Source organism: Nerophis lumbriciformis, linkage group LG32 (genome assembly GCF_033978685.3).
Source record: "Nerophis lumbriciformis linkage group LG32, RoL_Nlum_v2.1, whole genome shotgun sequence".
NCBI lineage: Eukaryota > Metazoa > Chordata > Actinopteri > Syngnathiformes > Syngnathidae > Nerophis > Nerophis lumbriciformis.
The window spans coordinates 8,183,771-8,199,265 of NC_084579.2; the positions used below are offsets into that span (position 1 = coordinate 8,183,771).

Here is a 15,495-nt window from a genome sequence, read left to right on the forward strand (position 1 = left end):
GGGGCGTGGTCGGGATGGGGGCGTGGTTGAGGGGGGGCGTGGTTAAGAGGGGAGGAGTATATTGACAGCTAGAATTCACCAAGTCAAGTATTTCATACATATATATATATGTATATATATATATATATATATATATATATATATATATATATATATATATATATATATATATATATATATATATATATATATATATATATATATATATATATATACATCCTGAAAGTATGCAAACAAAACTGCGTTTAGATAATTGATACTTCAAACTTGCATAAATAAATCTTAAGGAATATAACATAACTTGGCTTCTGAGAGCTTCAAAATGTAATGAATAAAATGCTAAAGTTGTTGATAAACAAGTAATTATTTTAATAATTAAATATGGTCATTTTAAATGAATTATTATGATCATTTAAAATTAATGAATTCAAATACGTATGTGGCTGAACCGTCGGCGAACCCGTCTTGTCCCCCTTGTAACGTATGTCTGCTCTTAGTGGGACTGTGCCGGAAATGTAATTTCAGTTCTTATATGTCTTGTACATGTTAAAGAATGGACAATAATAAAGCATCTTGAATCTTGATCTTGAATCTTGAAGTGTAGTAATACTACAAAAAGTAGTAACTTAGTTTATTGCACTACTGCAATAAGTGCAGTGATACTACAGGAAATAGTAACTTAATGTATTGCACTACTTCAATAAGTACAGTAATATTACAGGAAATAGTAACTTAGTTTATTGCAATAAGTGCAGTAATACTACAGGAAGTAGTAACTTAGTTTATTGCACTACTGCAATAAGTGCAGTGATACTACAGGAAGTAGTAACTTAGTTTATTGCACTACTTCAATAAATGCAGTAATACTACAGGAAGAAGTAACTTAATTTATTGGAATAAGTGCAGTAATACTACAGGAAGTAGTAACTTAGTTTATTGCACTACTTCAATAAGTGCAGTAATACTACAGGAAGTAGTAACTTAGTTTATTGCACTACAGCAATAAGTGCAGTAACACGACAGGAAGTAGTAACTTAGTTTATTGCACTACTGCAATAAGTGCAGTAATACTACAGGAAGAAGTAACTTAGTTTATTGGAATAAATGCAGTAATACTACAGGAAGTAGTAACTTAGTTTATTGCACTACTGCAATAAGTGCAGTAATACTACAGGAAGAAGTAACTTAGTTTATTGGAATAAGTGCAGTAATACTACAGGAAGTAGTAACTTAGTTTATTGCACTACTGCAATAAGTGCAGTAATATTACAGGAAGTAGTAACTTAGTTTATTGCACTACTTCAATAAGTGCAGTAATACTACAGGAAGTAGTAACTTAGTTTATTGCACTACTGCAATAAGTGCAGTAATATTACAGGAAGTAGTAACTTAGTTTATTGCACTACTTCAATAAGTGCAGTAATACTACAGGAAGAAGTAACTTAGTTTATTGGAATAAGTGCAGTAATACTACAGGAAGTAGTAACCTAGTTTATTGCACTACTGCAATAAGTGCAGTAATATTACAGGAAGAAGTAACTTAGTTTATTGCAATAAGTGCAGTAATACTCCAGGAAGAAGTAACTTAGTTTATTGCAATAAGTGCAGTAATACTCCAGGAAGTAGTAACTTAGTTTATTGGAATAAGTGCAGTAATACTCCAGGAAGTAGTAACTTAGTTTATTGCACTACAGCAATACGTGCAGTAATACTACAGGAAGTAGTAACTTAGTTTATTGCACTACTTCAATAAGTGCAGTAATACTACAGGAAGTAGTAACTTAGTTTATTGCACTACTTCAATAAGTGCAGTAATACTACAGGAAGTAGTAACTTAGTTTATTGCACTACTTCAATAAATGCAGTAATACTACAGGAAGTAGTAACTTAGTTTATTGCACTACTTCAATAAGTGCAGTAATACTACAGGAAGTAGTAACTTAGTTTATTGCACTACTTCAATAAGTGCAGTAATACTACAGGAAGTAGTAACTTAGTTTATTGCACTACTTCAATAAGTGCAGTAATACTACAGGAAGTAGTAACTTAGTTTATTGCACTACTTCAATAAGTGCAGTAATACTACAGGAAGTAGTAACTTAGTTTATTGCACTACTTCAATAAGTGCAGTAATACTACAGGAAGTAGTAACTTAGTTTATTGCACTACTTCAATAAGTGCAGTAATATTACAGGAAGTAGTAACTTAGTGTATTGCACTACTGCAATAAGTGCAGTGATACTACAGGAAGTAGTAACTTAGTTTATTGCGCTACTGCAATTAGTGCAGTAATACAACAGGAAGTAGTGACTTAGTTTATTGCAATAAGTGCAGTAATATCACAGGAAGTAGTAACTTAGTTTATTGCAATAAGTGCAGTAATATTACAGGAAGTAGTAACTTAGTTTATTGCACTACTTCAATAAGTGCAGTAATACTACAGGAAGTAGTAATTGAGTTTATTGCACTACTTCAATAAGTGCAGTAATACTACAGGAAGTAGTAACTTAGTTTATTGCACTACTTCAATAAGTGCAGTAATATTACAGGAAGTAGTAACTTAGTTCATTGCACTACTTCAATAAGTGCAGTAATACTACAGGAAGTAGTAACTTAGTTCATTGCACTACTTCAATAAGTGCAGTAATACTACAGGAAGTAGTAACTTAGTTTATCGTACTTCTTTATGACTTTAGCGCCAAACTTATTCTGTGTGATAGTCATTACTGCCACAAGTGGTCAAACAAAGTATTACAAGTGAGTACCCAGGGTACCACAGCTGGGAAACAAGATCTATTTATAGCGGCCCTCCAGGGGGCGCTCGCAGCCCAACAATGGGCCCCGGCCCTATGGTTGAGAAACACTGCTGTATATGAGAGTAGTGCTCCGTTTCATGCTACTACTGCAAACAAGCAAATCAAAGATCCTCTATTATACACAAGTGTTCTGCTACTTTGAAGTGACTATTGCAAACACCCTTGTCAAAGATCCTCTATACGGCACATTTAGGGGACTACTTTGCAGTACTCACTTAAAAGTAGAGCATCTTTGACTCAGGTGTTTGCAGTAGATCCTTAAAACAGCAGAGTGCTCCTGTTATATACAGGATCTTTGACTAGGATGTTTGCAGAAGATCCTTAAAAACAGCAGAGCACTCCAATGATGTAAAGGATCTTTGAAGTACATCCAAAAACAATAGACCGCTCCTGTCACATAGAGGATCTTTGAATAGGAGGTTTGTAGAAAATCCTTAAAAACAGCAAAGCCCTCCTGTCATACAGAGGATCTTTGACAAGGGTGTTCGCAGAAAAACCCTAAAAACAGCAGAGCACTCCTGTCATATAGAGGATCTTTGACAAGAATGTTTGCAGAAGAGCCCTTAAAAACAACAGAGCACTCTTGTCATATAGAGGATCTTTGACAAGGATGTTTGCAATAAATCCTTAAAAATTGCAAAGCATTCCTGTGATATACAGGATCTTTGACTAGGATGTTTGCAGAAAATACTTAAAAACAGCAGAGCACTCCTGTCATATAGAGGATCTTTGACAAGAATGTTTGCAGAAGAGTCCTTAAAAACAACAGAGCACTCTTGTCGTATAGAGGATCTTTGACAAGGATGTTTGCAATAAATCCTTAAAAATTGCAAAGCATTCCTGTGATATACAGGATCTTTGACTAGGATGTTTGCAGAAAATCCCTAAAAACAGCAGAGCACTCCTGTCATATAGAGGATCTTTGACAATAATGTTTGCAGAAGAGTCCTTAAAAACAACAGAGCACTCTTGTCGTATAGAGGATCTTTGACAAGGATGTTTGCAATAAATCCTTAAAAATTGCAAAGCATTCTTGTGATATACAGGATCTTTGACTAGGAGGTTTGCAGAAAATCCTTAAAAACAGCAGAGCACTCCTGTCACGTAGAGGATCTTTGATGGTCACAGTACATCCAAAAACAGTAGATCGCTCCTGTCACATAGAGGATCTTTGAATAGGATGTTTGCAGAAAATCCTTAAAAACAGCAAAGCCCTCCTGTCATACAGAGGATCTTTGACAAGGGTGTTTGCAGAAAATCCCTAAAAACAGCAGAGCACTCCTGTCATATAGAGGATCTTTGACAAGAATGTTTGCAGAAGAGTCCTTAAAAACAACAGAGCACTCTTGTCATATAGAGGATCTTTGACAAGGATGTTTGCAATAAATCCTTAAAAATTGCAAAGCATTCCTGTGATATACAGGATCTTTGACTAGGATGTTTGCAGAAAATCCTTAAAAACAGCAGAGCACTCCTGTCATGTAGAGGATCTTTGATGGTCGCAGTACATCCAAAAACAGTAGACCGCTCCTGTCACATAGAGGATCTTTGAATAGGATGTTTGCAGAAAATCCTTAAAAACAGCAAAGCCCTCCTGTCATACAGAGGATCTTTGACAAGGGTGTTCGCAGAAAATCCCTAAAAACAGCAGAGCACTCCTGTCATATAGAGGATCTTTGACAAGAATGTTTGCAGAAGAGTCCTTAAAAACAACAGAGCACTCTTGTCATATAGAGGATCTTTGACAAGGATGTTTGCAATAAATCCTTTAAAATTGCAAAGCATTCCTGTGATATACAGGATCTTTGACTAGGATGTTTGCAGAAAATCCTTAAAAACAGCAGAGCACTCCTGTCATGTAGAGGATCTTTGATGGTCGCAGTACATCCAAAAACAGTAGACCGCTCCTGTCACATAGAGGATCTTTGAATAGGATGTTTGCAGAAAATCCTTAAAAACAGCAGAGCACTCCTCTTATAGAGAGGATCTTTGACAAGGATATTTGCAGAAGATTCCTTAAAAAAAGCAAAGCACTCCTGTCATATAGAGGATCTTTGACTAGAATGTTTGCAGAAGATCCTTAAAAACAGTAGAGCGCTCATGTCATATACAAGATCTTTGACTGGAATGTTTGCAGAAGATTCCTTAAAAAACAGCAGAGCGCTCTTGTCCTATAGAAAATCTTTGACTAGGATATTTGCAGAACATCCTTAAAAATTGCAAAGCACTCCTGTTATATAGAGGATCTTTGAAGGGAATGTTTGCAGTAGATCCTTAAAACAGCAGAGTGCTCCTGTCATATAGAGGATCTTTGACTAGGATGTTTGCAGAAGATCCTTAAGAGCAGCAGAGCACTACAGAGGATGTTTAAATAGGATGTTTGCAGTCAATCCCTAGAAACAGCGAAGCACTCCTGTCATGTAAAAGATCTTTGACTCAGGTGTTTGCAGTAGATCCTTAAAAACAGCTGAGTGCTCCTGTTATATGGAGGCTCTTTCACGAGGATGATTGCAGAAGATCCTCAAAAATAGCAGAGTGCTCCTGTTATATAGCGGATCTTTGACTAGGATGTTTGCAGAAGATTCTTAAAAACAGCAGAGTGCTCCTGTTATATAGAGGATCTTTGACTCGGATGTTTGCAGAAGATCCTTAAAAACAGCAGAGCACTACTGTCACATAAAGAATAATTGACTCAGGTGTTTGCAGTAGATCCTTAAAAACAGCGGAGTGCTCCTGTTATATAGAGGATCTTTGACTAGGATGTTTGCAGAAGATCATTAAAAACAGTAGAGGGCTCGTGTCAGATACAGGATCTTTGACTAGGATGTTTGCAATAGATCCAATAACAGTAAAGTGTTCCTGTTATATAGAAGATCTTTGACTAGGATGTTTGCAGTAGATCCAATAACAGTAGAGCGTTCCTGTCATATAGAAGATCTTTGACTAGGATGTTTGCAATAGATCCAATAACAGTAGAGCGTTCCTGTCATATAGAAGATCTTTGACTAGGATGTTTGCAGAAGATCCTTAAAAACAGCAGAGTGCTCCTGTTATATACAGGATCTTTGACTAGGATGTTTTCAGAATATCATTAAAAACAGTACAGGGCTTGTGTCAGATACAGGATCTTTGACTAGGATGTTTGCAATAGATCCAAAAACAATAGAGTGTTCCTGTCATATAAAAGATCTTTGACGAGGATGTTTGCAGAAAATCCTTAAAAACAGCAGAGCGCTCCTGTCACATAAAGAATCATTGACTCGGGTGTTTGCAGTAGATCCTTAAAAACAGCAGAGTGCTCCTGTTATATACATAATCTTTGACTAGGATGTTTGCATAAGATCATTAAAAACATTAGAGGGCTCGTGTCAGATACAAAATCTTTGACTAGGATGTTTGCAATAGATCCAATAACAGTAAAGCGTTCATCTTTGACTAGGATATTTGCAGAAGATCCTTAAAAACAGCAGAGTGCTCCTGTTATTTAGAGGATCTTTGACTAGGATGTTTGCAGGGGATCAGTAAGAACAACAGAGCACTCCTGTCACATAGAGGATCTTTGACTAGGATGTTTGCAATACATCCAATAACAATAGAGCGTTCCTGTCATATAGAAGATCTTTGACTAGGATGTTTGCAGAAGATCCTTAAAAACAGTACAGTGCTCCTGTTATTCAGAGGATCTTTGACTAGGATGTTTGCAGAAGATCATTGAAAACAGTAGAGGGCTTGTGTCAGACACAGGATCTTTGACTAGGATGTTTGCAATAGATCCAATAACAGTAAAGTGTTCCTTTTATATAGAAGATCTTTGACTAGGATGTTTGCAGAAGATCCTTGAAAACAGCAGAGTGCTCCTGTTATATAGAGTATCTTTGACTAGGATGTTTGCAGAAGATCATTAAAAACAGTAGAGGGCTCGTGTCAGATACAGGATCTTTGTCTAGGATCTTAGCAGTAGATCCAATAACAGTAGAGTGTTCCTGTCATTTAGAAGATCTTTGACTAGAATGTTTGCAGAAGATCCTTAAAAACAGCAGAGTGCTCCTATTATATAGAGGATCTTTGACTAGGATGTTTGCAGAAGATCCTTAAAAACAGCAGAGTGCTCCTGTTATATAGAGGTTCTTTGACAATGATGTTTGCAGGGGATCCTTAGAAACAGCGGAGCGCTCCTGTCATATAAAAGATCTTTGATCCATGTAAAATAAATAGCTTTTGTTTTCATGTCTGAGGTTATTGGTCAGTATCATTCTAGAAGGCATGACAGAACCTTCATGTCACACTTTGTGCACACAAGACTGGAAGAGAAGGTCAAGTCTGGTCCCTGGGTCATAAACCACATCTGTCAACAACACCCATTCGAGTCCAGTCAAAGGGCAGGTTGGGGTGTCATGGGGTGAAAGGTCAAACGTGCAGAAAGAGATGATATTGTGGGGTGTCATGGGGTGAAAGGTCAAAGATGCAGAAAGATGATGTTGTGGGGTGTCATGGGGTGAAAGGTCAAACAGAAAGATGATGTTGTTGTGGGGTGTCATGGGGTGAAAGGTCAAACAGAAAGATGATGTTGTGGGGTGTCATGGGGTGAAAGGTCAAACAGAAAGATGATGTTGTTGTGGGGTGTCATGGGGTGAAAGGTCAAACGTGCAGAAAGAGATGATATTGTGGGGTGTCATGGGGTGAAAGGTCAAACAGAAAGATGATGTTGTGGGGTGTCATGGGGGAAAGGTCAAACAGAAAGATGATGTTGTGGGGTGTCATGGGGTGAAAGGTCAATGATGCAGAAAGACATGATGTTGTGGGATGTCATGGGGTGAAAGATCAAACAGAAAGATGATGTTGTGGGGTGTCATGGGGTGAAAGGTCAAACAGAAAGAGATGATGTTGTGGGGTGTCATGGGGTGAAAGGTCAAACGGAAAGAGATGATGTTGTGGGGTGTCATGGGGTAAAAGGTCAAACAGAAAGAGATGATGTTGTGGGGTGTCATGGGGTGAAAGGTTAAACAGAAAGAGATGATGTTGTGGGGTGTCATAGGGTGAAAGATCAAACAGAAAGATGATGTTGTGGGGTGTCATGGGGTGAAAGGTCAAAGATGCAGAAAGAGATGATGTTGTGGGGTGTCATGGGGTGAAAGGTCAATGATGCAGAAAGAGATGATGTTGTGGGGTGTCATGGGGTGAAAGGTCAAACAGAAAGAGATGATGTTGTGGGGTGTCATGGGGTGAACGGTTAATGATGCAGAAAGAGATGATGTTGTGGGGTGTCATGGGGTGAAAGGTCAAAGATGCAGAAAGAGATGATGTTGTGGGGTGTCATGGGGTGAAAGATCAAACAGAAAGAGATGGTGTTGTGGGGTGTCATGGGGTGAAAGGTCAAACAGAAAGAGATGGTGTTGTGGGGTGTCATGGGGTGAAAGGTTAATGATGCAGAAAGAGATGGTGTTGTGGGGTGTCATGGGGTGAAAGGTTAATGATGCAGAAAGAGATGATGTTGTGGGGTGTCATGCGGTGAAAGGTCAAAGATGATGTTGAGGGAGCCAAAGAGCGGAGCGGCGCTTACCTTCTTGGTGAAGATTTTGAGCGACTTCACAGAGTTGCCCATCGCCACGGTCCGAGCGGCGGTCTCGCCTTATGTGGTCTCCCTGATGCGCGTGTGCGTGTGCGTGTGCGTGCGGGTGCCACGCGGGTGCACGTGTGCCCGGGCATGCATGGGGCAAGGATGGCGAGGAGGAGGTCTCACTGACTGACAGGAGAGGACATGTGAGGGGAGGAGGAGGAGGAGGAAATGCAGAGGAGAGGGACGGGGAGAAGGCAGGAAGGACCGCGGGACGCAGAGCAAGATGCACACGGAGCGAGCGGAAAAGATCGCTTGTTCATTCCGTCCTCTTCCACGCCGCTTTGTAGCCTCGCCCCCCTTCCCCCCAACCACCCCTCTCCTCTCTCTCTCTCTCGCTCGCTCTCTTTTCCTCGCTTTACCAAATCTATGCAAATTCCACAGAAGCAGCAGGAGCTCTTTGGGATGCGCACATTACCTTCCCCTCAGCAAGACGTCGCAGAGGCTAATCCAAACGCATGGATACAAACACACACACACACACACACGCACACGCACGCACACACACACACACACACACACACACACACACACACACACACACACACACACACACACACACACTTTAGGACCAGCCTTTCTACATATATAATGATTTGTATTTACAACATTAATAATATATATAAAAAAACCCTCAATCGCCAAAACCCACACAAACACATTACAAAGAACACACGAGACTTGCAACAGAGTCAATTTTTGGGACCAACCCTAAAATTGATAGATGTCACCACAAATGAGACATTGTCTATTAGATCCAATGTTATTGATTTACGTCATCACTTGTTCACACCTCCTCATATGGAAGATACTTATCCTTCTTCATGTTTCAAGAAGGGCAGAAATACAAGAACACACACACACACACACACACACACACACACACACACACACACACACACACACACACACACACACACACACACACACACACACACACACACACACACACACACACACTTTAGGACCAGCCTTTCTAGATATATAAAGATTTGTATTTACAACATTAATAATATATATTAAAACAAAACTAAATCGCCAAAACCCACACAAACATGTTACAAAGAACACACAAGACTTGCAACAGAGTCAATTTTTGGGACAACCCTCATTTTGACCAGCAAGGGTGCAAATGAGACATTGTCTATTAGATCCAATGTTATTGATTTATGTCATCACTTGTTCACACCTCCTCATATGGAAGATACTTTTCCTTCTTCATGTTTCAAGAAGGGTAGAAATACAACACACACACACACACACACACACACACACACACACTGGTTATCATTTGGAATGGGGACCAAGGTTTTGATCATGACTTGTGGGGACCACCCTTTCTACAGGTTGTGGAGGCATACAAAAATGGTGTAGCTCATACACGTCTTTAAATCTCTGGATTGATGAAGTAAAGTGCTGATCATTCTTACTGGGGAAAAAGAGTTCATAATTTAAATAATTGTGCATAATTCACACAAATGTGTACGTGACTACTGAGGACCATTTAAAAAAAAGGTCAAATTAAATATGACATGATCCTCAGAATCATTTAAAAAGGTTTCCCTTTAGGGGACCTGTTTTTTTTGTCCCCATACCGTCAGAGGTCCCCTAAAGGTGACTTGTTATTATTATTATTATTATTTTTAACCAGGGGCCGCATGAGCAACCTGAGCACTGCTGGAGGGCCACACCGACAATATTTCAATTACATTTTGCTCAAATTATTTTTGATACACCGTAAGATAAATAATAATAATAAATTAAAGCTGCAAGCAGCGATGGACGGGACCGACTTTGACGGCACATAAAAACAAAACCGAAGCAGTAAATACAATTCTTTGGTCAACTTTTAATCAGAAGGGTTCAATCCCTCTCCTGTGCTAGTTTGAAGGCGACACGACAAACGCGCTCAGAGGAGATAGTGTTTGAAAAAAGGTGACCGTTTTTTTTACAAAGCTTTTGTCTTGAAGGGGGAATTGCAAACTTCCTGTTGATTTTTGCTGGGGGTTGTCAGTATATGAAATGTAGGTCTAAGTGAGACCTACATAGAGGTTTTTGTTTCATGTCTCTAAGACATTCCTATTACAGGCAGTTGTGTCTGAGTTTTCTTCCTAGGAGCAGTTGTGTCTGTGTTTTCTTCCTAGGGGGCGCTAGAGCGCAATTTAGTGTTTTGGGGTTGTTGTTTTTTTTTCATTAGATCGCAATTTTTGCCAGTCCTGATGTGTGTGTCCAGTTTGGTGAGTTTTGAAGCATGTTAAGGGGGTCAAATTACAGCTCAAAGAGGCAAAAGTGACTGTTTTTACAAAACTTTTGTTTTGAAGGGGGAATTGCCAACTTCCTGTTGATTTTTGCTGAAGGAGGTCGATGTATGAAATCTAGGTCTAAGTCAGACCTACATAGAAGTTTTTGTTTCACGTCTCTACGACATTCCTACCGGAAGTTACAAGCAGTTTTGTCTGTGTTTTTTCCTAGGGAGCGCTAGAGCGCAATTTTGAGTTTTGGGGTTTGGTTTTTTTATTAAATGGCAATTTTCGCCAGTCCTGAACTGTGTGTCAAATATGGTGAGTTTTGAAGCATGTTAAAGCGGTCAAATTACAGCTCAAAGAGGCGGCGGAATAATAATAATAATAAAACGCACGAAATACAATAGGGTCCTCTGTCCCAAAGGGACATTCGGTCCCTAATAATAACAATAATGATTTAATTTAACTTAACTTAACTTTATACAAAAGCAGATTGCTTTTGATGGTTTTATTTTTAACTGTCTATTTTTAACAATTTTTAATTGTCTTACACTACACTCATACTTGCCAACCTTGAGACCTCCGATTTCCGGAGGTGGGGGGTGGGGTGTTGGGGGGGGCGTGGTCGGGGCGGGGGCGTGGTTGGGGGCGGGGCTAAGAGGGGAGGAGTATATTTACAGCTAGAATTCACCAAGTCAATCAAGTATTTCATATATATATATATATATATATATAAGAAATACTTGACTTTCAGTGAATTCTAGCTGTATATATATTTATTTTATTATATATATATATATATATATATATATATATATATATATATATATATATATATATATATATATATATATATATATATATATATAAAAGAAATACTTGAATTTCAGTGTTCATTTATTTACACATATACACACACATAACACTCATCTACTCATTGTTGAGTTAAGGGTTGAATTGTCCATCCTTGTTCTATTCTCAGTCACTATTTTTCTAACCATGCTGAACACCCTTTCGCAGGTACCCAGAAAGGTTTCGAGTACCACCAAAAAAACTGAATCTCTGAAGACAGTATAAAAATGTGTGTTAAAGGTGTACAAATACTGTTTGTATAATAAGCATGTTTTTTTTTTTTTTTTTTACAAATGAGGGGTAAGAGTTCAGCACTAAAAAAAAAAAAAAAGAATGTGGCTTAAGTACAGTTTTTTAATGGAGCTGCTGCATTTTTTGGTTGGGTTGTTTATTTATTTTGAGTAACTTCTATACATTTCTAAAAGGGGAATAATGTAATAGAGTTATTATTTATGTTTGTCTGTTGCCATCTCCTGGTGAATGTTGGCTATAGCGTACTGGGGTTACTTTTTGGTTGGCCAACGATTTTACGTGGTGTTGCGCACCTGACGTCACTCAGGTCCGCGTGGAGCTGGAGGGGGCGTGGCTTCCAGCTCCGCCTGAATTTCGGGAGGTTTTTCGGGAGAAAATTTGTCCCGGGAGGTTTTCGGGAGAGGCGCTGAATTTCGGGAGTCTCCCGGAAAATCCGGGAGGGTTGGCAAGTATGCTCTAACCACTAGGCTTATCGACTACGGCGTCAGCACGGACTACAGTGGCGGGCTTGCGCAAATTTTCAGGATTTATGCAGATCTCAAATACAGATCAGGAAGTACCATAAGGTAGCAAAAGTTGGCTTTGCGTAATATTGTGAAACAAAACGCCAGATAATATGTCTGCTAATGGGTGCCATTTTGTGGTCCTTATACACACACCATAGTAATACTCGTACCTCTGACTACGGTAGCCGTAATGCGCCGACAATCCATCAAGCGGCGCGGCTTCAAAGTCGTACTAAAACATTTTGACAGATTTTTGAGTGCCGTGTGTAATGTTCTTTATTTTCAATGGAACATTTAAAGTTTTGGTGTTGTTTACTGGCCTCATATTGCAGTCTACACGTATCTCTTATGTGTGACTGCCACCTACTGGCCACACTTATCATGACACCATGTACCAAATAAAATTGCTTTGAGGTCGGTAAGCACAACCAGAATTATTCCGCACCGGGTTATAAGGCGCACTGTCGATTTTTGAGAAAATGAAAGGATTTTAAGTGCGCCTTGTTAGAATAATTGCTTCTAAATTATCGCAAAAACGTTGTATTCCATTGAGTTCCTAGCAGGGGGACGGGAGCTGTCTTTGAAACCTACCAAGAAGAATGCTCGTAAAACTCCACTGTGTAAGGGGGAGAGCCACATGAAGGGTTTTCTCTCATGTATGGTAATCAACAGAAATATATTGTTCTAACCCAAGGACTTCAAAGCGGACAGATGGCAGGATCTGCCCAATTTCCAGACAAACTCTTTTTGAAGTATTTTACGAACTCTCTTTGAAGTGTTTTATGGAACTCTTTTTGAACTATTTAACGACCTCTTCTTTTGAACTATTCTGTAACCAAAGGCAACGCTGTTTACGACCCACTTCCCTCTGGAAGTGGAAGCGGTGGTCAGGTGGTCGGAGGAAGTCAAATAAAGAAGGAGGAGTGCAATCTCTAGGCAGAGCGTGCTGGAGATTGCAGAAGGACACAATGTCCGGGCGACTCTCCTCAATATATTGAGTCCAAATTGAATTCTGTCTGTTCACTTTATCCTGCATCCTCTTTAAAAGTCCAACATTTTTTCCCCGTCAGATTTGGACAACCATCTGTTGTCACACCTGCCAGCTTGTCCCATTTCAGTCCGAACATGTCCAAACACGCATTTACCTATGTGAACAAGTCATTACCTGTGGTTGTCTCTTTAATGGACTGCATGGCTGCCAGCTAGTCCGTGATTTGAAAGTCTGCAGTTATCCCACGTAAGAAGATGAGCAGCTGGGCGGTGTCACGTACATCGCAGCTCTCATCCAAAGCCAGCGAAAAACAGTCAAAGTCGGCCGTTCCGTTCTTCAGCTGAAGCTCAACATAGATGTTTTTTTTTTAATTTATTTTGTAATTTGTGATTGCCGCTGTTCACATTCACTCACAATCGCGCACGAGCATACGTCCACACGGAAGTCATACAAATAACACTTTTCAAAATAAAAGCAGCACGGTTGTAATGCACGCACGACATAGATGTTTTTTTTTAAATTGATTTTGTAATTTGTGATTGCCGCTGTTCACATTCACTCACAATCGCGCACGAGCATACGTCCACACGGAAGTAATACAAATAACACTTTTCAAAATAAAAGCAGCACGGTTGTAATGCACGCACGACATAGATGTTTTTTTTTAAATTTATTTTGTCATTTGTGATTGCCGCTGTTCACGTTCACTCACAGTCGCGCACGAGCATACGTCCACACGGAAGTCATACAAATAACACTTTTCAAAATAAAAGCAGCACGGTTGTAATGCACGCACGACATAGATGGTTTTTTATTTTTTTTATTTTGTAATTTGTGATTGCCACTGTTCACATTCACTCACAATCGCGCACGAGCATACGTCCACACGGAAGTAATACAAATAACACTTTTCAAAATAAAAGCAGCACGGTCGTAATGCACGCACGACATAGATGGGTTTTTTTTAAATTTATTTTGTAATTTGTGATTGCCGCTGTTCACATTCACTCACAATCGCGCACGAGCATACGTCCACACGGAAGTAATACAAATAACACTTTTCAAAATAAAAGCAGCACGGTTGTAATGCACGCACGACATAGATGTTTTTTTTTAAATTGATTTTGTAATTTGTGATTGCCGCTGTTCACATTCACTCACAATCGCGCACGAGCATACGTCCACACGGAAGTAATACAAATAACACTTTTCAAAACAAAAGCAGCACCGTTGTATTGCACACTCGACATGGATACTTTTTAAAATTTATTTTGTAATTTATGAATGCCCAGGTCTGGTGTAAACAGAGCAATGTCCCCATTAAGTAAGCATTGCCAGAACACACACACACACACACACACACACACACACACACACACACACACACACACACACACACACACACACACACACACACACTTATGTGGAGCTAAAAATACCAACACTCTCCTGCATCTTCTCCCCACTCCAGCCAGCATCCATCCATCCATCCTTCTCCATCACACGTGCAAACGCAACAAGAAAGACACCACAAAGTCATTTTAAGCTTCCAGGCTTTGGATTAAAGCCCAAAAAAAATTGCGCGCGGCAGCTGCACCCAAAAAAAAAAAAAACCCAGCAAATTCAAAGAGAAAATAAAAATATGTTTTTTGTTTCTATTGCCGACCACTTTTGTCTTTCATTCAGCATTTCACCTTTTCAGCATGATCTTGGCTCCAAAGTGCAAAAATGAAACCAGACAAACAGAGCAATCTAGTAGAGACTGGATTAACAGCGCCTCTGCTGGTTGCATTCAAGTACTGCACCCACCCCTTTGCCTGAATGGCTTCAAGATTATTACCGTATTTTCCGGACCATAGGGCGCACCGGATTATAAGGCGCACTGCCAATGAATTGTCTATTTTCGATCTATTTTCATATATATATTATGATTATTGTTAATTACAAACTAAATGTGGGATATAAATAATAATAGAAGTATAATTGTTTGTATATATTATATAATTGGTACAAAGGTTTAACAAGTGTACAAGGATATTTCACATGCCTTTATATATATATATATATATATATATATATATATATATATATATATATATATATATATATATATATATATATATATATATATATATTATATATTCTATATTATTGAACAGTGTTTATGTTGTGTACAATGTGTATTTATAATATGTTGTGCAAAGGAAATTTCATATTTTTA

General features: G+C 38.9%; 1 protein-coding gene across 2 annotated transcripts in view; it reads right to left on the reverse strand.

Moving 5' to 3' along the window:
- The window catches only part of cabp1b (calcium binding protein 1b), a 69,432-nt gene that overhangs the window by 27,971 nt on the left and 25,966 nt on the right, over positions 1–15,495 (reverse strand). Inside the window, exon 1 of one of the 2 annotated variants that reach the window (XM_061926974.2) lies at positions 8,377–8,872. The exons of the other annotated variant lie outside the window; for it this stretch is intronic. Coding sequence (XP_061782958.1) covers positions 8,377–8,418 — 42 coding nt within the window. The 5' untranslated portion in view covers positions 8,419–8,872. Of the gene's footprint in view, positions 1–8,376; positions 8,873–15,495 lie in introns of those variants that run through there. 2 annotated transcript variants of the gene reach the window in all.